The 22,293-nt window shown below is 41.8% G+C and overlaps 1 protein-coding gene across 4 annotated transcripts in view; it reads right to left on the bottom strand.

Annotated features, from left to right (window-relative positions):
- LOC146648295 (ephrin type-A receptor 3-like) overlaps window positions 1-22,293 on the bottom strand; it is a 78,013-nt gene that overhangs the window by 33,283 nt on the left and 22,437 nt on the right. For all 4 annotated transcript variants that reach the window (XM_085389194.1, XM_085389196.1, XM_085389197.1 and 1 more), the window contains exons 6-7: window positions 2,965-3,120; window positions 324-659 (exon numbers count right to left, since the gene is read on the bottom strand). In XM_085389194.1, coding sequence (XP_085245320.1) covers window positions 324-659; window positions 2,965-3,120 — 492 coding nt within the window. The remainder of the gene's footprint in view (window positions 1-323; window positions 660-2,964; window positions 3,121-22,293) is intronic.

Genomic DNA, 22,293 nt, shown 5'->3' with positions numbered 1-22,293 from the left:
ATGCAAATATGATTGCACATGCAGGCAAGGGTGCAAAGATGTCATTTAGAGTCAGAGTGTTAGAGATGCTTCACATCAATGTTTATAGTTCTCACATAAGCATGATGCTATTTATAAACAGAAAATGTTCAGGCCACATAATATGTTGCTTTTTATATATATATTTTTATATTTAGATATTTTTTATAAGTATTTACTGCATATTAAATCCCCAAATGTCTTGAAACATAATAAATAATACTGTGAAAGAGCTTCCCGGCATCAACAAATACATTCATATGCAAATTGGGATCTCTTTGTTTAGGACGTGCACATGTTCTCACCTGTCTGCGATGTTGTGACATTTATCACGACTTTTCCCTTGGGTGTTGGACTTAAGGCCGACACTCCATTCTCACTCTCAATTGTGAAGCTGTAGTTGGAGTCTGGCTCCAAGTCGGTAACCAACACGGTTGTTGATGACAGACCAAAGTTCCTGGGAACAAAATGGACGTTGCTACCGCATTTTGTGCACTTCTTGCCATCACCAGAGCACTTTGTGCAATTGAGGTTGTAGATGATGTCTCCTCTGCCTCCGGTGTCTCTGGGTGGTGCCCACTCCAAGGTGACGCAGGTTTCATTCACAGTTGAGATGGGATTCTCAGGAGCAGATGGAGGACCTGAGAGAATACAAAGGCTCTGATCAGTTTCTGTATCTTTTTACTATTCATTATTTATTTATTACATTTTTTTAAAGTTCCTTTTAAACTGCTTTAACAACACTAAATCTAGTGTAAAGGTTTCTAAATGGAAACCTTGGTGAAACTGTGCACAGCATTGGTTAACCATCATTGTCACTGCCTTCAAATGTTGCTTAAAAAGGACTACAAACGCCCAAAATCTCACAGGTTACAACTGGATTTAATAATGCACATCCAAATATATAGTCATCTATAAAATAGTATTACAATACATGTGGCACCCTGCTAATTAATCCAAGCTATTCTAGCTTTTAATTGGTGAGAAGCATGGCATAAAACTGTCTTTATCAGAGCCCCTTCTTGAAATACAGACAAATATTATTTTTTGAAATATCCAGTCTTTCAGTGTGCATCGTCTTCATGCTCATTACCAAATGAATTGCGATTTCTATAAAGAACAGACATCACGCTGATTAAATTACAAATTTAATAATTGACTTCAACCACGAGGTGCATATTTTTCCAGTCTGTTAATTAGCTTTGAAATCGACAGTGATTGAAAGAGTTTGGCAGATTGTCACATCGAAGAATACTGTATCATATTGCACTTTCCAATTTCAATCTTAAAGCTTTAAAGAGAATTCATATAATATTAAATAGCCGATACTTGACTGCACAAAGATTTTTTACCATGTGAAATTAACTCACACCCTGATAGTGCTCTGCAGATAATAAATAGTAAGAGGACAATGATCTATGGAAAGTGCCCAAAGTAATTCTCAAAAGTCAGTTGCATTTTATGATTTAAGTGGTTAAAATCACTCTGAGCTTCAGCTGAAATAATTAGTTTATCAATTTATTTATTATGTCAGTAATCATTCTCAAGGAACCAAAGAAAGTTACACGCAAATGCCCTCCAATATACCTTTAGATGCAGTGCATTCTTCTTGAAAGACAGATTAATATAATATCCAGTGTTTAACATTCAGAACACCAAACTTAGGAAAATATATTTTATATTTCATTAAACTCTTTTATAACCACGGATATATCAGTGGAAAGGTCAGTTCTGAATCTGAAGAATCCTTGAAACACAAACACATCATCAAGGTAAGCTATTCCTGTAGCATGAGAACCACTCATATAGAAACCCCCGACTGTGGATACCCACAGCACAGCAAGGTGCCAGTATTTCAACCATATGGAATTTGGCAGCACATTCCATGCTGACATCTCATCAGGGTCCTGGCTGAGCCGTGAGCCCCAGGAGGGGACCAGCAGAGCTTGAGACTTTCTTGACTGGCCCTCCCAGTGCTGAGACCCGGCAGCATGCGACGGAGCCCCTACTACGTATAATTGAGGCCGTTGGTTATAAATCTTCTAAGAGAGTGTGCTGACTTATTCTAATTCTGTCTTTTTTTTCTTTTCTCCATCCTCACTTCCCTTGGCTGCACTTAACTGTCCATCATCACCGTTGGTACTGATCGGTCTTTTATGACACTTAGATTATATGCCTCTGATACTCAACGATTTCCCCCACTGTTCTATTCTTTTCTTATGTCTCGAGTGTCACTCTCCATCTTTCCATGACTAACTCTCTCACCATTTCTCCTTATTTTCTCATTTTCCTTCCTCAATCCTCCATAGTGCTCTTCACCATTCAAGAGAGATGGCGTGCGCGTGTCTGCCCATACATATTTGAACAAACCGTTACTCATTTCCAGCTGATAACACCTGTCACATCTCACCTGCTACAACGATTAATGAGTGTAATCTACCATAACCTGATAATGGGTTTGAGTATGCGTGTGCATGCTTGTGTGTGTGTGTGTGTGTGTGTGTGTGTGTGTGTGTGTGCACGCGTTCCTCAATATTTCTCAAGTTCCGTCTCTTTCCTCTGCCATGACAATGTCCTTTCCCGCCTCCACTTCCCTCCGTCTATCTTAATCTATCTGTTTCTGTTTCTCCTGCACACTCAATCATCCCCCATCTTTTTGCGTCCTCTCTGTGTCTTTCCATGACTATGTAGCCCAAACTCTCTGGCTGTATGTGTGTGTGTGTGTGTGTGTGTGTCTACGCGTAAGAGAGAACTGAAACCGAAAGAGAGAGCATTTGAACCACGTATCTGTGTGCTGTTCTTGCAGCAATTGTATCCATGGCAAACTGATTAAATGAAAAGTAACTAAATAATTTCATAGCCCAACAATAATTTCACTATAGTGAACTGTAGTGAATATTGTGACTGTGATGGCTTGAACTTTCTGACAGTGTTTGAATCACTCACGTGTGCAAGCCATTGAGCGAGGGTCGTTCTCAGCACGGTAGAAACCTTTCTCACAAATGCACTCTGTGGCTTGTTCCTGTGGGGAGGAGCTGTGAGGGGGGCATTTGGTGCAGTAGGCATCTGTAGCTGAAGCTTTGTAGGTGCCAGGTCTGCATGCTGGAGCGAGGAAAGAAGATGAATATGGAATAAGAAGTTGTACCATTGCAACAAACACAATACACAGTCAGCATTTATTAACCATAAAGAAAAGTGTTGCCAAACACTTTTGTTGTGAACACTTAAACACCAATTTACTATATTGTTGTTTGTAATGTGATGATAAAAGCTAGTAGTTGCAATTGCAGCAGAAATCCCTGCCTTGCTACAATGTGATTGTCTAAATTTGGCTGATTTGGACATAATACTGTCACTTACTGTGACATTGTACAGGCCAAAGAAACTGCTGAGCTCTTAGAACAAAGCTGTGTTGCTAGAGAAACAAGAAATACACACAATCAGATGACTACTTTTGTTTTTATCTCTCGATCAAAAAAACCCAAACAATCTGAATTTATGTCTGCACGTGTCTCATCTGTCATGACGTTTTGTTGTCAAGTCCCCAAATCTTACTTTTAAGTTAATATTGCTATCATAATTTAAAAACATAAATAATACAGAAAGTATACAGAATTATACTAGAAGCCTGCACATAATAAAGAGAAGTCAGAGAAAAACTTACAAGTGTCCTACCCTTCTCCAAAAATGGTTATTTTTTGTCTAAGTTCTTATTTTGACTCTTAGTTATTATGTTTTAAACATAAGGATGGTCAAGTGTGTAACTGCAAAGTAACATGTGTGCTGGTGTTGCCACTCTTAACTAAAACTACATTCTGCTTCCTAACATAGACCAAATGAACACAAATCACATTTTTTTCCTCTCAACCAAGTAATTGCTTTGCCTAAATGTAACCAAGCAGTTTCAGTGTCAGTGCAAAAACATGTGAAAATAAAAGCAAATGGTACGATTGGAGCTTAAAAACGATCTCTTTGAGACTTCTTAACACATACTTTTTTGGCCTTTTGCAGTAGAAATTGTCTTATATCTCATTTAAAGATCAATATAATTGCTCGTTCAGATAAGATGGTTACAATTCTATAACACGTACCAAAAAATACAAACAATGCAGTAAAAGATTTTTCTTTTCTTCTTTGTTTTTTGCAAAAGATAGATACTACAGATACAGGTGGGTCACAGAATGTGCCATGCAGCGCTCGTGGCAAAGAACAGGAAAACAAAGTCTGATTTAATATGTTGTGACAATAGGTCTATGTGAGCGCCTTTCACATGAGGCCAAAAGACTGGTGTAACAACAGAGTTGTACGATACAATAACACAGTTCAACAGCAGATCAACTGTCATTCCTGTTATATAAGCATTAGATCTTCGGGCAACCGAGGGCTCAAAAATATATACAGCCGCAGTCACAGCAATAGTTACAATAATATAATATGACTACTGGTAGAGCTGTTACAGTAGCTGCACATTAGTCATTATGTGGAGTCATAAAACTGGGGAGGGAAAACCGTGATACCGCTCAACAGGAGCAACCTACTGTAATAGACTGGGGACGTGAATGATTTCCCTTTTGCATCCTAGGCAGGAAAATAGAATTCCTGACTTTCCCTTTGGTAATCTGAATATAGATTACGCATGTATTTATTTATACATTCATAGTCCTGGTATTCCCGTTATTGTGAGGCTTTTTCTGCCACGGTGGTAAATAGTATTACAGTGTACAAAACTCTATGTAAGGAAAATGAGGGTGTCTCAAATGCAATTTGATAGGCGCCTGGCGTGTGTATGTGCACGTTTGTGTGGATATGTATACATGCAGCTATGAACAGGTTGGATCAATGATGCGACCGATTCCACCAGGTGCTGACTGCACCAAGCGCTCCTGTGTGAGAAGGTGTTAAGTATGCAGCGTGTGTGTGTGTGCGAACGCATGTGTTCGCCTGCTGATTGCTTGTGCTGCTGGTGAAGGTCATGGATTTAATCAAGCTACGCGTCACTTGTCCCAGAAAGGCTGTATATTACCACGCTAACACACACACGCACGCATATTCAATGCCGCGGTTAACCTGCAGACAGCGGAATAGAAAAGTGGCCTAAAAGTAGTTTGATTTCTCACTGTGCAGGTAAGTTCCTCCACCTGGATGCTGTGTGCTCACATACAGACAGTATTTTTAGGTAAATCATTCATCATAGGGGAGCAAAGTCCACTGGCACAATCCCCAAAAGACCTGAGAGAACACTGAGAGAAAAAAAAGGGGATGTGGGTGTGTAGGTGTAAAAATGAGAGAAAGAAAACGAGAAAGAAATGAAAGGAAAATAAAGGGAGTAGTAATTCTCAGAGGGTTTCTGCTCTCTTTCCTCCTTCCTGTCAGCCTTTAAGGTAATGGGTGCCTATGTGCTGTGCTGGTGACTGTGTGTGTTCCTGTTGGCTGGGCCGTAGGAGCACGGTGGAAAAGCGTCTTTTCTCCTGGGGGGACGCTGCATCCGGAGAGTCCTGGCTACAGGCGCTAGCCAGCCACAGAGGCACAAAGGGCCTCAGCGGTAAAGGACAGACAGGGCACCCTATGCCAGCCTTGGCACACATACAACTGCCTGATCAAAAACTTTGTTCAAGAATGGTGACTTGGCCAATATGAGGAGAGCTTCCTCATGTGCTGCTTTCTACTCCCCTTTTCCACCTCTTTTACTTTCTTAGTAACCCTTTTCCTTCTCTCTCTCTCCTTCCTCTCTCTCTCTGCTTCTCTCGCTACTTTTCTCAAGCTACTCCCAGAGTCTGCCCCATGGGAAATATGGTACTTGAGTTGGTTCCCTTATGATTAATGATTTACCACAGATATAAAAAAAAAAAAGGGACAAGAAGCCTGAAGCAGTAAGACAGTGATCGCATAAACATACACACAAAGCAGACACACACAAGAGCAAAAGTTTAGACACAAAAACTATGTCGTAGAACTATGAGCTAACTCCAAATTAACATTTTCCTCAGCTGACGGTGTTGTGTGTGTGTGCGCGCGTGTTTTTCAGATCTGTGTATGCATTTCTGCGTATGATAAAGAGTGGCCTCAGATCCAGTGTCCTATTAATTATTCATGTGGTCACTAGAGAGAGTCGGTGTATTTATGCCAATCGATAGCTCTTAGATATGATATAGTACTGCTACTCAAGACACACCCTCAGTCACCATGCACTGATTGAGATGGGAACAGCACAACTTCTTCCTTTGGGAAAAACACTGTACACAAGAGATGATTGAGTTCTGTTCCACTCCACATCTTATTGTTTTATAGGACCACAAAAACTGATTAGTTCTATAAATCTATTACAAAATGCCAGAAGAAAATAAAATAAACATATTGCAGTTTCCCAGGGCCCTTTGAAGTCCTGTGTGTACACAAACTCCATAGAAAAGCTATTCTTAGCTGCCAGGTCTGAAAAGAGTTGCCACTGCTGAAGTGCTCTAAACCTGCAATTATGCACAGGAAGTGACTCCCTTCCAGTTGTAGAGAAGTCTATAACAAAATGACTTTACGTCCTCAGATTTAATACCTTAGTACTTTTATAGTTTTTTTTTGTGGTCCCAGTACCCAGTTTCAAATCTTATGGAATATACACAGTGTTCATTTTGTATATACACAGTGATGGAACCCTTCGAGTACCCCTCAAGTGCCCAAGAATAAAATAGGTGATTAAACAGGGTGTGTTTTGTGGGATGGCAACCTTGCAATCGATAAGCCGTTATCATCTGAGCTTGTGGTGTCATCAGTTTCTCAGTCAGAGCCACTTCTTCTCTTAACTTACAGCTTCACAAACTATAGCCAAAGCTCAAAACTTCAGACTTGAAACGCAGGAGTCAATAAACAAACAGGTCCATCATCTATATGGTGTTTAAAGGCACTCAGCAAAATATATATTCATCATCAAAGAATTTTCATCCTCTGAGTTTTTTAGTATCTATTAACTCATGGTTTAGGTTTATTTTCCTCACAGTCTGACAGTTCTGGTTCACTCCCAGCACCCATCATCCTTACTTTCAGCCCAAGGAGACAGTTGTTTTCAGTTAAAAGGTAGTGCGAGGTAGTGTATAACAATGGGGTTTTATAAACCCATTGCTCAACACCAAATGACAGACAGTTAGCAGCTAAAAAAGCCAGTAAAGCATTTAGCAGATGAAATAGCGAACACCTGCCTCAGGAATCGCTGGAGGGAAAAGAAACGCAAATGTTCGGCTACAAGAGTTCATCAGGTGATCAGATTCTTGAATTATTTTTTCTTGTGTTTGCATTCAGCATATGTGACTCTTTTCATACAGATTTTTGAGGTTTAATGATTAAACCTGAGCAAACGCTCCTTGAATCTCATAAGAAAAAAGGAAAACTGCTAATGTTCACATGCCAGAAGCTGTGACAGTTTGTGACCATTTTTTTTCTTGACAAACGACTCAAATCGTCACCAAAATAGCAGTTAACGTCCTCTTTACTGACAAATTACATGCGCGTTTATTCCCAGTCACTTTCAGTAGGCATAAAACCAACGTGCTGTGTTAGAACAGTGGTTCACAGCCTTTTTATTCCTTCCCTCGAGGATGAATATATTACAATCTCATCCTACACTTCTGCACACGTAGCCTTTACAGTCAATTTAAATTATCCTGTTCAAGGGTCACGTATATATGGAGCTGGTTGACTTTGTCTGTGGGCAAAGCTCTGACCTATGCCGTGATTAATGATTCCTGGCAGCTTTGATGACCCCTCGAGCCAGTTCAGGATACATTCTAACATGTTAGCTGTGTTTCTCTATGAACCGCTACGCTTCAGCAGTGATTAAATGCTTACACGAAAAACAGAAGCTGCTGACTGCAATAGTTCAGGAAATGTGTTCCATTAATGTTCAATAGGGCCTTTACAGATTTAGACGCAAGTGTACGCACAGGAACGCGAGCCCGATATCTCACCGTCAGAATCATTACACGCTAATTGCATTCAACCAGGCGCCTCTGAACGTATGCAAAATCACCTCCGCTGCATTATTCTGACACAAACACTTCCTCTGGATGACGGTGAGCGCTCTCCTCCTCTTCACTTCCCTTACAAAAGTTTAAGAGCTAATTGCTCCGTTCTTTTGCTTACTGTCGCGCTCGGTTCAAGTCAAATATTGGCTCTCGGCCGGATTTACCATAAAGGGCAGAAAAGAGGAGAAAATTGTGCGTGTGTTTGTGCATAGGTGGGGGGTACACTGTGTGTGTGAAAGGCCATGTTCAGCTGGGAGGAAAGTTGTGTAAAGCTTGCTGGCCCATGGGAGATGAGCGCCATAATTGTCACCATGGCAACAGCCTTTCAAGATGGAACCCTTCGAGTACCCCTCAAGTGCCACAGCTCCCGGAGCACAGAGCAGTCTGTGTTCGAGTGAGAGTGTGTGTCTGTGTGTAAGTGCGTGTGTATATATACACATCCCCGAGTTGAAGCCAGCTACTTAAAAATTGATACATCAAGCGTCAGTGGAGAAATCTGACGAGATTGAAAGTGACGTCCTTTATGGCCACCGGGGTCACATCTGTAGGTGGGTTTGTTTGTGTTCATGCGTACATGCCTGTGAAACGTGTTTTCAGTCCAACTGACATTGTTGTCACACAAAACAAACCTCAGAAAGATGGTCAAAAATAGCATACGTGAAAAAAATTATGTGCAATAAAAAGAAATGAATAAAAATGGCGGCCATCGAGCCAGGTTTACACCAAACGTGTGATACACAGAACAAAATACACAGTTCCATTACACGCTTAATGGTGCTTCACTATATAAACACATCATTTTGATTAATTGATTAACTGGAGCACAGCAAAGAGTGTGTACCTTTTAACAGCGGCAGAGGAGCATAACCCATGTGACTTTATTAACTGAAAATGTGCCGGTGACGTAAGTGATTTCAAACGTTAATAAGTGGAAGTAGCGTATGAGGTGTTGTGTGCGGTGTAGAGTTCTGTTTATAGAGACCCAAGTAAAGTGTGTGTGGAGCTCTGTGTATGTGTGTGTAGTAATGAGGAGATCTGTGTGAGATAGAGATGTCAGCATCCAGAGTCCAGCCCCCTGCTGAGATCCTCTAATCCTTAATCGGAGTTCATAACAACATTTAACACCATAATATTCCCCATTACTACTAATCCTGCCCCACACATGCACGCTCACACAAACACACAATTCCCGTGGAAGCATTCTGGGTTAAGAAATATCCCAAAGAAAGAAGGTATGTGCCTTATTTTAAAGTCAAGTTTGACACAAATCTATATGAAATTATTGGCAAAACTGTCACCTGCAAGCACAAGTTGCATTGCAGAGTGCATAGGCTCATTTGCAAACACACTAAAGCTGACAGCAATGCTAATGTAAATGTTTGTTCACTAGCATGCTGGGATTCAGTGCGCTAAAAAAATACATTTTAATGACTCATTCGAATATTTGTAGACTCTGATTTTTTAACATCAGAAAGATTTACTTGTTCTAGCAGGAAAGGCTACTGAAAAAAAAACAATATATTGCAAATAGGAAACAAACAGAACAGACGTTGCCAGTATCAAGGGATATTTGCTGTACATGCATTTAGCTGCATAATTACAATAAATGAAGAAATGCCATATGAGATGAAAATCTATGTGTATAGACAGTCCATCCCACCATAGAAAAGGTGTTAAAATACACTGCCAAGATGTTTATGATAGAATCCATTTATTTACAAATGTAGGACTACGAGGGATATGGCTTATAGAAAAACACCTCATAATTAATCAGAAGCATATCTGTTCTCTGTGAGTGACAGTTCTGGAAATGCTCTGCTGTTAAAGACACGGGCCTTGAGGTTTTAGTGTACAGTGAGTTTACATTACTGACACCCAGTTCAGCTGCTACTGCTCAACACATGTGAGTGAAGCTCACAGTGGGGTTATTCTTGAAAGTCTGATGTTTTCTTTGGAAGCACATGATGTATAGCAGCAGTTGCTTTTAACAGACTCTGGCAAGTTAGGATCACATGTTTGCAGAGCGGGCATGAGCCGTGACCACATGGAAGCCATAGACCTCTATGATTGATGCCTCTGGACAGACCCTTACTCTATTTATGGCGTCTTACAACTTCTCTGACACGCGTGCGCATAAAGGCACAAGACCACTGTGGATATGAAATGGTTTGTGATGTCCAGTACATGAAGCACATGAGTACACCCAGGCTGATTTCTGATCTACTCTCTGTCCCTTGGACATCAGCCAATTACTGAGAGCGGCCAAGGGGAACTACAGGATGAAGCCCTCTCTCTCTTCCTAATTCTCTCCATATCTGTCTTTTTTATGCCTTTCTTTGTTTCTGTTTTTCTCTAACTTTCTGTGTCCCCTACTGTCTGTCTACTTATGTTTTACTTCCATTCTCACCATCTCTATTTGATTCTCATTATGCATATATGTGTGTGTGTGTGTGTGTGTGTGTGTGTGTGTGTGTGTGTGTGTGTGTGTGTGTGTGTGTGTGTGTGTGTGTGTGTCAGAGAGAGAGTGAGAGAGCAAAAGAAAGACTGCGTATGTATGTGTGTCTTTATTTCCCAGTGGGCTGTCTGTCATACTTTGACCCTGACCTTCTCCAGAGCTCTTGCACAAATATTTACTCTCTCGCTGACAGGCACACACACATACACAAACCGCTCAAAAAAAAAAAAAGAAAAAAGAAAAAAAAATCAGGGAAAGAGAGCGAAACAGAGAGAGCTCAATTTCAGTACAATTAAAGCAAACCACATCTACACAGAAACGCACTTTTCTAGTGGTAACCCAAGATGATGGCACGCTAATTTTGAGCCTGGGTGATTATCTTGCTGTCTAAAAACAGATAAAATAGATCCCAGGTGCATGTGTGTTTCTGTGTGAGCAGGGTCATGGGCGAGGGACGGAAAGAAAGAGAGGGAGAAAGCATGACAGGCCAATAGAAGTCTGCTGGGAGTTTGACTCACAGTCTGAATAACTTATTCTTCTGTCTGTTTTGCCATCAAGATAAAAGGCTGTAGGAACACAGCATCTCCTTTTGAACAAAGCCCACCAGACCGACACAAAAACACACGCAAAGAACAAACTTTTACTATTAACACACAACTTTTTGCCTCAGTAGCCACGTGCAGCTTAAATATCTTTATTAAAACATTACACACACACACACACGGCAGTAAACGTGCCCACATCGGCCGGCCCCGTGACCAGAAGAGTGTGTGTAGGAGGGGCAGTGAGCCTCCTTTACTCATCCACGTTATTTTCAGTTCATCACTCTCAATAATTCATTTTCTGAGGCAGGCAAGGAAAGGAGAGCCCTGTGGCTGTTTCTCTGTGTCAGTCATAAACACACTCTGCCAGATGTACCTGTCATGTGGGACGCCATATTTTCACTGCCTTTAATCTGTGTGTGGGCAGTGGATGACTTTGTCAGCCAAACTCGCAGCAAATCGAATTGAGATAGCACAAATTTGCACTTGTATGTTTCAATCTCTTTCAAAGTTGAAGACCGCAACATGGTTAGGATTTAGAAAGAGCTAACACTAAAGCAGCAGAAAAACAATGTTTAAGCTTCCTGCCTTCCTCAAGGTCACACTGGATCAAAAAAGTTTTTATTGTTAGTTTCTAAGTGTGTGCAGGGAAAAGGGAAACACCACCTGGGTCTGGGTGCAGTTCCCCCCTCCAGGGGCGGGGGCACCTAGACCCGGTTTGTAGAGTACGCTTGGGGAGTGTGATCGTGTGTACAACGTCTCTTTATGTCTGTCTCCACGTTGGTTGAGTGTGGAGTAAGTGCATATGAGAGCATGAGGGTGGGAATGGATGTTTGTATCTGTGTGTGCCTGTATGTCTGTGTCTATATGTCAGGTTGGGTGTCAGGCGCCACCTCTCTGGGGACATCTCAGGCCCTCCAAGGTTTGGAGGCCTATCTCCCCCTACCACCACTTCCCCTGCCAGTGGCAGACTCCCTCAGACATCGGTGCGTTGGTGGTTCTTTGTGTCCGGGGATGGGCGTCCAGGTACACACCGGCTCACTCCTTGGCGGCCGCTTATCGGGGCCTGGAGCCTGGGGCTCGCTCGGGCCACTTCGGAGGTGGGGTGCCCCCGGCCTCTCGGCCTGGGGCTCGGTCACTCAGGCGCAGCTGGCTGCCGGCGGAGCTCACGGGCGCGTCACTGCAACTCCCCCTGGCTTCTGCTCCGCGGCTGCTGAGTGAGCCCTCATCTGGGACTCTCCTCAGCTCTTTCTGGGACAGTGGCGCAGCTGCCCCTCTGTTGGTCTTCCTTGGTCTCTTGTGTTCTGGGGGCCTCTGGATGTCTGGAGTTTTGATCTCCTCCACACCTGCTTCAAGCCCTGGAGGACGGGGCTGTGGCCCCCCCACACCCTCTAGCAGATTATTACATGAAGGAACCTTTTAAAAAAACAAAAAACAAGCGCGTCCATGCTCACAGGTGTACACACGGGTGATCACACCCACAAACTACACCCTTTTTGGCTCCTACCTCAAAGCACACTGTGTTCTGTTGATCTTATGTGCTGCACAATAATGTTTAACATTTAGTATTTACTGTCATATTCCCATATATCATTGTGATGTTGTTTATTCTATTACTCTTGTTCTCTTCTGCTTGCTTTCTTTTTTCTTTCTCAGCAGGTGATCCAGGTGATTGATATATGCATTTTTTTTCTTTTTCTGCCCATTCTGTTGGTTTTTGTCTTTTGCCCTTCTCCCCCGTCCCTCTTCTCAGCTGTTTCTCTTTCCCTCTTTCTTTCTCCCCTTCTTTCCCCCAGTCAAGTCTGTCCCGTATTCAGTAAGTGAAAATAAAATAAACAATAAAAGGTGAATCAAATGGACCATTACGGCAAGGCTGGGATGGTCAGTTTGGTAAAGTAAATCCGTTGGGCATCTTTCTTCGCCTTTAGACAACAATTCTGAGGGCAAAAGAGCCAAACGGGACAGGCCAAAAAAAAAAAAAAAAAGTTTCTAAGTGTGTGCTTATTTATGATACCTCTATTTCTCTCTGTGTGTCTGTGCTTCAATCTATATCTGAGAGATAAAGAGTTGCCTGGTTAAGAGTAAAGTGTTCCATAAATACATCCCCTTACTATATGTATGCCCCTTACTCAAGGTAAAGCAAGTCAAGGTTGTCACGGGAAAAATACCAATGCATGTTTTACATTTAAAAAAATGCTCAATTCAGTCCTGCAGAAGCTTTTTATCTGAATAAATATCGACAAAACAATTAGATCTCCGGCCAGATCAACAAATGAAGCAGCCTTGAAAGCTAATGACACCCGTAGACCTAAATGATGTCCTTTTAGCATGGGAATGCAGCTGGGTGGCAAGAAGCCATAAGGAGAGGACTGTGCCATTCATGCTGCTATTTTCAGCCTAATTTAAATGATTTAGACTCAAATTGTATGTTTGCAGTTTGTTTGTTTGGAGATGTTAGTCTCTTGTTCTTCAACAACAATTCTTTATAACCTATAATACATTCACGAGTACAACGAAACAGTGTCCTTGGGTTGTCCTTGTTGCTCTTGGAAAATAAAATAGACAAACAGACACCATTAGAAGTTTAGCATAGCAAGCAATGTGCACACGATATACTGAAGTTTTTCAAAACTTGATCAGCTAAAATATCGACAAAAACATTTAGGTGTGATTATTAGGTAAGTTCTAGAGGTTTATGGAGGATCTATCACGTAGCGTTCTCATTTAGTCACACAGAAAATTACAATATTAGAAAGAAACTCCAATGATCACATGACCCCCTATGAGCAAGTGCATGGCGACAGAGGGAAGGAAAAACTCCATTTTAACAGAAAAAAGATTGTGGAAGGACCAGACTCAGGGACGGACGCCCATTTGCTGTTGGGTGTGACCAGAAGGAGACAGGATAATAGACACACTATGGGAGGGAGTGTTTAAACACAGTAATAAACACACACCTCTAGTGCAGCCTAAACCTTTTGCAGGGATGTTCAGGTCACCGGATCCAGCCCTAACTATCACGATAAGGAATGTATTACTAAATATAGTTTTATGCCTAATCTTAAAAGTAAAGTGTCTCTTTCAGGAGGGTGGCCTGATAGCTGAAGGCTCTACTTCTTATTTGACTTTTAGAAACTCCAGTAAATGGTATAAGACAGTAATGTCTTTGTATCCAGTTTTGCCAAGACTCCATGAAAAAGTATTTTTTTCATAATGTTGACAAGCAGGCAAAAAATACCGAGTTCTCCTTTTCAGACCACTGACATTCACCTCTGTCTGCAAATTCTTTGCCTCGCATCTCTTCCCAGAAAAAGGCAAATCATTTCCAGTAAACAGTTTTTACTACCTAGACAAGGCGTCCTTCAAGCCAACAGGCATCGCTGAAAATTTCTACCTATACCACTACAGCAGCTGGTCTGGAAAGCAATATTTATAACAAAGAGAAAATTAATGATGTAACTATGCGCTTTGTTCTTGCTCTTTGTTCCGTCTAATGCTGCAGCTGAAAAGTCCTTTGGAATCTTTGTGAATGTTACCTTCTGGCTGTGAAACAATAGTACAGCTGTAATAAATAGAAAAGCAGCAGCGAATTGAACTACATCTGTACAATGAAGCTGAACAACCAGGCCTGTGCAGTGCCAGACCTATCAACCTGACAGGCTGATCGTACATCTGGAAGTAATCCATAAACTAGAAAGAGAAAGAGGGAGGGATGAGGGGAAAGGGTCAATGGCCGCCTTCCTGTTCTTGTGCTTCCTGTTCAACAAACCCACTGGCTACATGCAGGCGCCTTTGATTTTAAACTGAGAAAACTGGAGACTGATTCAAGACCATAGAAATGTGAAAATTATGAGCTTTCCCATGAGTGCGCACATGTTTATCCCTAACTGGAACTCAACGGCATATGGAAGATGCCAATTAATGGGAACTGTACCCAAAGGAAACACACTCTCCCCTCTATACCTCTCCTCTCTCTCTCACTGCTTCCGTCTGTGGGGAATAGTGCTAAATAAGGACGTGAAGAGTTGAAACATGCGTTAACAGTTTCTCAGTCCTTGGCCTGCTTTTTCTCTTTTCCTCTTAGGGTTTGTTCACACGGTTCAACCCACTGCACCAGACTCAGCTATACAATGTCCCGTCACTTCAAAGCCACCTTTGTGTCCTCTGGTTTTGTTGCTTCAAAAGGCACAAACGCCACCTTGGTGTTAAGGTGGCATTTGGCAGCTCGTCTTATGTGTGGCGAGTGATCAGCCATCGCAGACGAAGCGCTTTGCGACTGTGCATGAATAGACATTATCTGGGTCAGTGTTGTGTGGGTATGTAGATGGGGACTACGTGTGTATGGAGGATATAGCGAGAGCCTAAGCCTTTGTGATTTCATGTCATTTATTCAAACACAAAAGAGAGGAGATGAGAAAGAGGGAGAGGGGAAAAGGGATGGAGTTAAGGAGGGACATGTGAGAGAGAGGAGATAAAGGAGAATAAAGGAGTAATGAAGGAAAATGTGGCTGTCATTAACCAAATAAATGAACAGGGAAGTCAGACAGCCAGTGCAGCAGAAAGGCACGCACTCGCACAGACAGGTAGAAGGACAGAAAACTGGCCTCCACTTGGCACATGTATCCGTTTGTCCTTTAAGAACATCTGGATCGTAATAACACCCTGCTTCCTAACACTTCAGTAGCTTGCTGCCCCTGTGCCTGCAGCAGCGTGCACACGTACACTTCATATACTGTATGCACACAAAAATCTTCTGACTAGCTGTCTAAATCCTTCTGTTAGCCGCCCACTACCTTCCTATCCACACCTACATGCTCTCAAGCTCCCTGAGCTGCCAGCATGAGAACAGCAATGAAATAAGAGGTGTGTGTTTGTGTGTGTACATGTGTGTGAGACATAACATACAGTAGGGAGCTCTTGACCTTCAAAAGTCTGCATCTGATCAAAATAAAATGCTTGCTTTACCCACTGCTTCAACTGTCCACATTAGCCATTCACACATGCACACACACCCACTCTTCTGCTGTTGAGGGTAGAGGGAATAAAAAAAAGAGGTAGGTTTCCTACTGAGCTTTCAGCATACACATGCGCACACACACAAAAGCTCAGTCTCTTTCATAGGTGTGAAGATTAGCCTTTCCCTGTGTCTGCTCCCTCTTTAGACCTTTCATTATGAAGGGAGGACTGAAATCCTCTTATGAGATATAAAGTGTAAAATTCTATTGTAAATATGCTTCTGAGCATTATGCATTTTCCTGATACTTTTGCATGTCCAAAAGTCTTGGAATATCTCCATGTTTCCCCAAACATCTGATTTGTCTGATTCACTGAACGCCTGAGTCGGGGGGATTTTTATTTCTACGTTGACTGACTTTTGTACACTATGTATGAAAGGACAAATTTGTCATTGGATCAACAACAATTTGTCTTTATTACAAGCACTTCAAAAAAGCTTTCGTTTGTAGGATTCAGTCGAGCAAAGATTTCGGTTTTGCTCTCTTTGCATCCTCAGTGATACCAAACATGGTTACCTCCATTCAAAAATGCCCCAACAACAAACATCTTTGCATATAACCACCTACATAACACTCTGTATGTTTCACTATTTTATTTATGCAATGATTGTAAGAAATCCATCCATCCATCCATCCATCCATCCATCCATCCATCCATCCATCCATCCATCCATCCATCCATCCACTGTAACCCCCAGGACACCTGGGAAAGGCTGTCACCTCACTTCTCTAGACGTTGAAGTGGTGTATTAAGAGATATAACAAGTTATTTGTTGAGTTTGAGAAGCTCGTGTAGGGGATTTTATTAACTTTGATTAAGTTTCAGTCTTTATGCTAAGTTAAACAGTTTATACTCTTTTATTAATGAGTCTAACTATTAAAATATTCTGTGTAGCAACCCAGTGTCTCTGTAGTGATAAGCGATCAGATAATTCACACCAAATCAGATGCACATTGGTCTCGTTCCTCAGTATTTCGCGCTTTGGTTTCGATCCAATTGGAGAAGTGAAAAGAACAGCAGGAGAGCTGAGTGGAATCAGTATGAGGAATGTGGTGTTACTTTGAAAAGTTCCTCTTGTAAACTACTTCATGGCAGCATCAAAAAAGCAAACGAATAAGAAAAAGGGGAAAAAAGACTATCAGACAAGTGGACGGACAGACGTGTGATGCTGACCCATATTATTTTCAGCTCAGAAAGAAGGAGAGAAGAGGAAGGGAGGAAAACTTGTGTTGAGGTGACATGTGTCTGCCCTCCTTCAATTCGTCTCCTCCATCTCTTCACATCTGAGGCAGTAATTGGTGCTGTCAGACCCACAGAGAAGGACAGAACACACGAGCGCACACGTAGGTGACACAGCTACATACATACACACCCACACACGCTCCTGCCCTTCAGCATGTACCCCTAGGGCTTAAAGCAGGAGAGGTTTGAGAGGAGTATTCACTACATCCCCTACTAGCTATGAAAGACAGAGACAACAGGAGAGGGCAAGGGAGTATGCAGTGAAAATAGAGGGGATAGAAGAAAACAGTGGCAGACAGAAACAGAGAGGGCGAGCAGGACTAGAATGCACAAGAGACAAAGGCACATAGAATAAAGAAAGCAGGAGAAGGAAAGAGGAGGGAGTGGAGGAGCGGGGCTTTGGCTACGCAGACAGAGGCTTCTGCATGGGGTGGAGAGAGACGGAGTTGAACTGACAAGGTAGTGCAAAAGCTACACAGAGGGAGAGAAGGAGAGAGAGGGTGATTATGCAACTTCAGTAGTGACAAAGCAGATGAGTATGATTTCTTGAGACTGAGCAAAGGAGTTAAAGGCCATTGCAGTAACACTGCTTTTAGTGCATGGCTGAAAACACAACTAATGGCATTACCAGAGTGCATCTACTGCCATAGCCAGGAACCTGAATCAAAATTTTTTAATGAAGGTGATCCAGGTCAGTACTAAAGGTTAGTCAGTTCCTTCTTGGTAGATGGTCCCTTCTGTTTTTAAACTTTATATTAAAAGCCCCATAAGTTTCTTATTAAAAAAAAATAGAGGGGGTATAAGACAGCATCTTCAAGAATGAACAATCAAGAATAAACTTTAATTCATCATATTGGTTATCACAATATAGAATATTTTAGTCTATGAACCAAAAAATGTTCCAGGGACTTTTGAAAGAAACTCCTTTGAAAGGTTGATACCTCTAAAAGTATTGTTTCTTGGGTCTTTCTCAGAAATAGAAGGTGAAGGTACCGAATTAAACAGTTTACTTCCAGGAAATCTCAGAAGAATTTATTCGACCTGTAAAAGTAAAGCAAATAAATCTTTGTCCCTGATTTTAATGACTGTCTTTAATAGGACTGGATAAGAGTGAGTGCCACAGGCAAGTTAGCAAAAGCCAAAAAGCATTACCGTTAATTTGTTTTGGTCCTTTAATGAGATTTCCAGGCAATAAGAAGAACATGGAGTCATATATCATCACTGTCGCATTAATTATGATAACTCAGTAAAAATATATCAAGATGATAGAAGACTGTTTACATCTCAACCTCGTGGTTTGTTTTTGCTTATGTTATTCAAAATTAAGACCACATTTCTCATGAATACCACTGTATCCTATTCCACAGTCTGTTGATATGTGTGCTGTTTATCCTGGACAATGTATTTCCCCTTATATGTCATGAAACAACCCGCCGGATTAAATCTAGCACAGTGCCCTCGGTTAACAAGATCAAAACACACATATCCATACATTTAAACACACTTAGTTTCACACTCTCTCCAGGGAACGGGAAGCATTGGGTTGGAAAAGGGAAGACGAGAAAGATGAACCCATGATCTATAAATGTTTAACAAGTGCAGACAGAGGAGATAAGGGCTGCTAGGAGGAGAAGTGAGACAGAAAGAAAAATGGTGAGGTGGAAAAAAAAAAGAAGACAATGGCAGAGGAGGCGGGTGGGGAGCAAAATGGGTGGCTTGTCGAAAACGAGAGGTGGAGAACAGTCCCATAATAGAAGGAGACATCACAAAAATGGTTAGAAAATCGACAAGGGGAGGGGAAAGAGACAGAAATTGTGAAAAAAAGCTGTAATTGGAGGTGCCTGGTGGTTGTCTAACACAGAGGGGCTAGTAATGATTCCATTAGCGCTTTGCACCGTGAGAAAGAAAAGACAGAAAAACAGAGAGAAAGGAAGGCAGAGGGAAAGAATGACAGAGAGAGAGAAAGAGAAGCCAAAGACAAGGAAAAGATTCACAGAGAACACAGGACGATAACGGTGAATGTCAAAGGTGCTAAATGGTAGAAAAGAAAAAAAAACAAGCACAGAAAAGGAACAAGAAGGAAGGAGAGAATTGAAGACATCCATTAAATGGCTCGCTCACTTGTGCTACAATGACAATTACAAAATGCCCTCCTGAAGCTCTCCCCCCGAACCTCACCTCTTCATCTTTTTGTGTGACAGCAAACGTGAGCGGATGATTTAAATGCATTAGCAGAGTGTGTTTTCCCTATGGAAGACCTCCAGACCTCCAGACTGTTTCAGGCCAGGAACCTTTTGTTTGGAGCTGATGCAGAGCGCTGAGAGGACCCTTTAAAAGCCTGGCTGTTGTTCTCTCAGGAACACATTAAAGTGCAACGTACTGAGTTGATGTACTTTTTTTTTGTTGTGTGTCCTCTCATGTCTTTTGTGAATCCGCTTGCTAAAATGAGGCTGATTACGGATGCAGCTGCATTAGCTGGCTAAGTGAATTCTGACAAGGTAAGGTGATAGTATGAAAATAGAAGCATGTTCATGCAAACGCAGCACAGGCACAAAGTTATTTAAAACAAAAGAAAGACGGTTTCCAGGGAGTGAATTTTTGGCATTATTATGTTTGGCTGATATGTTTGGCTGACACTGGTGGGACAGCGAATTCTCCTGCTGTATGAGGAAATTTCATTGCTATGCAAATCCTTCCCATGATCCTACAAAAAATGTTTTTCCTAATACCGAGTAGGTGGCGCAGACATCCCTGCGGGAGGGAAGATCCAATTCACCACAAAGGAATTAAAATCTATTGAAAATGTTTATTTATTTGTTTATTTTTGTTCCCAGAATAACTATTACATATGAACTGAATACAGAAACCTGGCTTTCCTTCCCATGTTGAACGCAGTGGACACCTGTTTTCCCTGCAGCTCTGGTGACCCTAACCTATTAGACATGGGCCGTATATATATTCCTGACATGTGACCTCAGACTGTCAATAAGACTCCATCATTACCTTTGCACGCAACTGCAGCACACACACATACGTGCGCACACAAAAGCTAGACTGTTTAGATTTTAGAGTTTAAGCCAGCTTGTTAAATGCTCCTTTATTACTCTATTTATTCTCTCTGGAGTGAGAAGAGTCAAGAATCTGGCCGACGAGGTCATGGAGATCACTGAGGTCAAGCACCCTGCTGTGTCAGACTGACTTTAAATAGTTTTTAGTACTGTGACAAAGACCTGCGTAGTGTAAACATCTGCCAGCTAGCTCACCTGTCAAATAACTACAGTGTGTACGTTTACAAGACAGGCATGTAGCTCAACAGTCTGCGTTTCATGATTGAGATGCAGCTCGAGTTCTGCCACAATCTGCGCACATTACCAGTCTGCAAACTGCAGAGTACAGCTTGTTCTTATTCACTTGTCTCTAAGGCCCAACTGCCAAGTTTTCTGGGCGTCTTGGCTGCTGCTTCTCCCAAACAACTGAAATTGCATTATGCGCACCGATTTCAAGTCTGCAGTGATGAATATCTACGATTCCATTTTCTTTTCGGCGAGGAAGTGAGCCCGTAGGGACAGGTGACAGCATGAGCTTAATACAGCTTGCTCACTCAAACGCATGCATGCACAGTATGTACACACAAACTCACACATGCTGCACACACCATCTGGGGAGTTTTACAACTCAATAATCTGCTTCCTAAGGCATACCTTTTCCTCCCCTCCTGCAACACAACACACATCAATAAGCAGTTTCTCACACACACTCATACTGCTCGCCTCTACTTGAGAAGGGAAAATGAGACGTTCAGCTCTGTCAGACACACACACTCACACACACACACACACAAAAGAGGAGATGCCTTAAAGCAACTTCTACTCTTTCCTCTACAAAAGCTGTTTTCACTGTACTGGGAGGGATGACACACACACACACGCAGTTAAAAAAAAACCACATTCACACAGAGTGTGTCCCTAACCTAAATACATAGAGTCATTGTCATTCCATCCTCTGTGTCACTGCAAAATTCACTACAGTGTATCTGCACGCAGAGGCAGCCACATAGATATGTACACACTTTTATACACAACACCACTTCCAAAAAAGTGGGGACACTGTGAAAAATGTGAATCAAAACAATAAAATAAACTGTAAATCTTTTAAAACTACTCACAGTACAACCTTTGAAAGTGAGATACTTCAGTGTTTTGGGAAAAACATGAGCTTATTTTGAATTTGATGGCAGCAGCGTGTCTCAAAAAAGTTGGTACTGAAAGTAGCAGCAAAATGGTGCAGCGAGAGTGCAGACAGGGACTAGAAAGAGAGCATATTTCTACCAAACTGGCTTTTCTTTATCGACTCTCTTTTAAATTTAGAATTCTCATTGTTTACAAGGTTTTGAATAATCAGGCCCCATCTTATCTTAAAGACCTCATAGTACCGTATCACCCCCATCAGAGCACTTCACTCATAGACTGCAGGCTTACTTGTTATTCCTAGAGTATTTAAAAGTAGAACGGGAGGCAGAGCCTTCAGCTTTCAGGCTCCTCTTCTGTGGAACAGCTCCCAGTTTGGATTCGGGAGACAGACACATCTCTCTGCATTTAATCATTAGTTATTATTAATCTCTGTCTGTCTTCCACAGTGTGTCTTTGTCCTGTCTTCCTCCACTCACAGCCAATGGCAGAGGTGCCCCTCCATGAGGCTGGTTCAGCTGGAAGTGTCTTTCTGCTAAAAGGGAGTTTTTTTTTCATTCCCTCTGTCGCCAAAGCGCTTGCACATAGAGGTCATCTGAGTGTCGGGGTGTTCTTTGTATTATTGTATGGTCTTGTACTTTACAATATAAAGCACCCTAAGGAAACTTTGTCGTGATTTGCTGCTATATAAATAAAAATTACTTGAATTGAACTGAATTGAATTAATCACCAAAACATGTCAGCACCTCACTTTTTCCTCATTTGTCCTGTCTCTGTCTGTCTCTCCCACACAAATGCACAAACACTTGCACGCTTACATTCTG

The sequence above is a fragment of the Rhamphochromis longiceps genome, linkage group LG18, assembly GCF_057381845.1.
Source record: "Rhamphochromis longiceps isolate RC_006_pf linkage group LG18, R_longiceps_female_GT1.1, whole genome shotgun sequence".
NCBI lineage: Eukaryota > Metazoa > Chordata > Actinopteri > Cichliformes > Cichlidae > Rhamphochromis > Rhamphochromis longiceps.
Note: the sequence above shows the minus strand (reverse complement) of the source record. Positions and strands in the feature narration are given on the sequence as shown.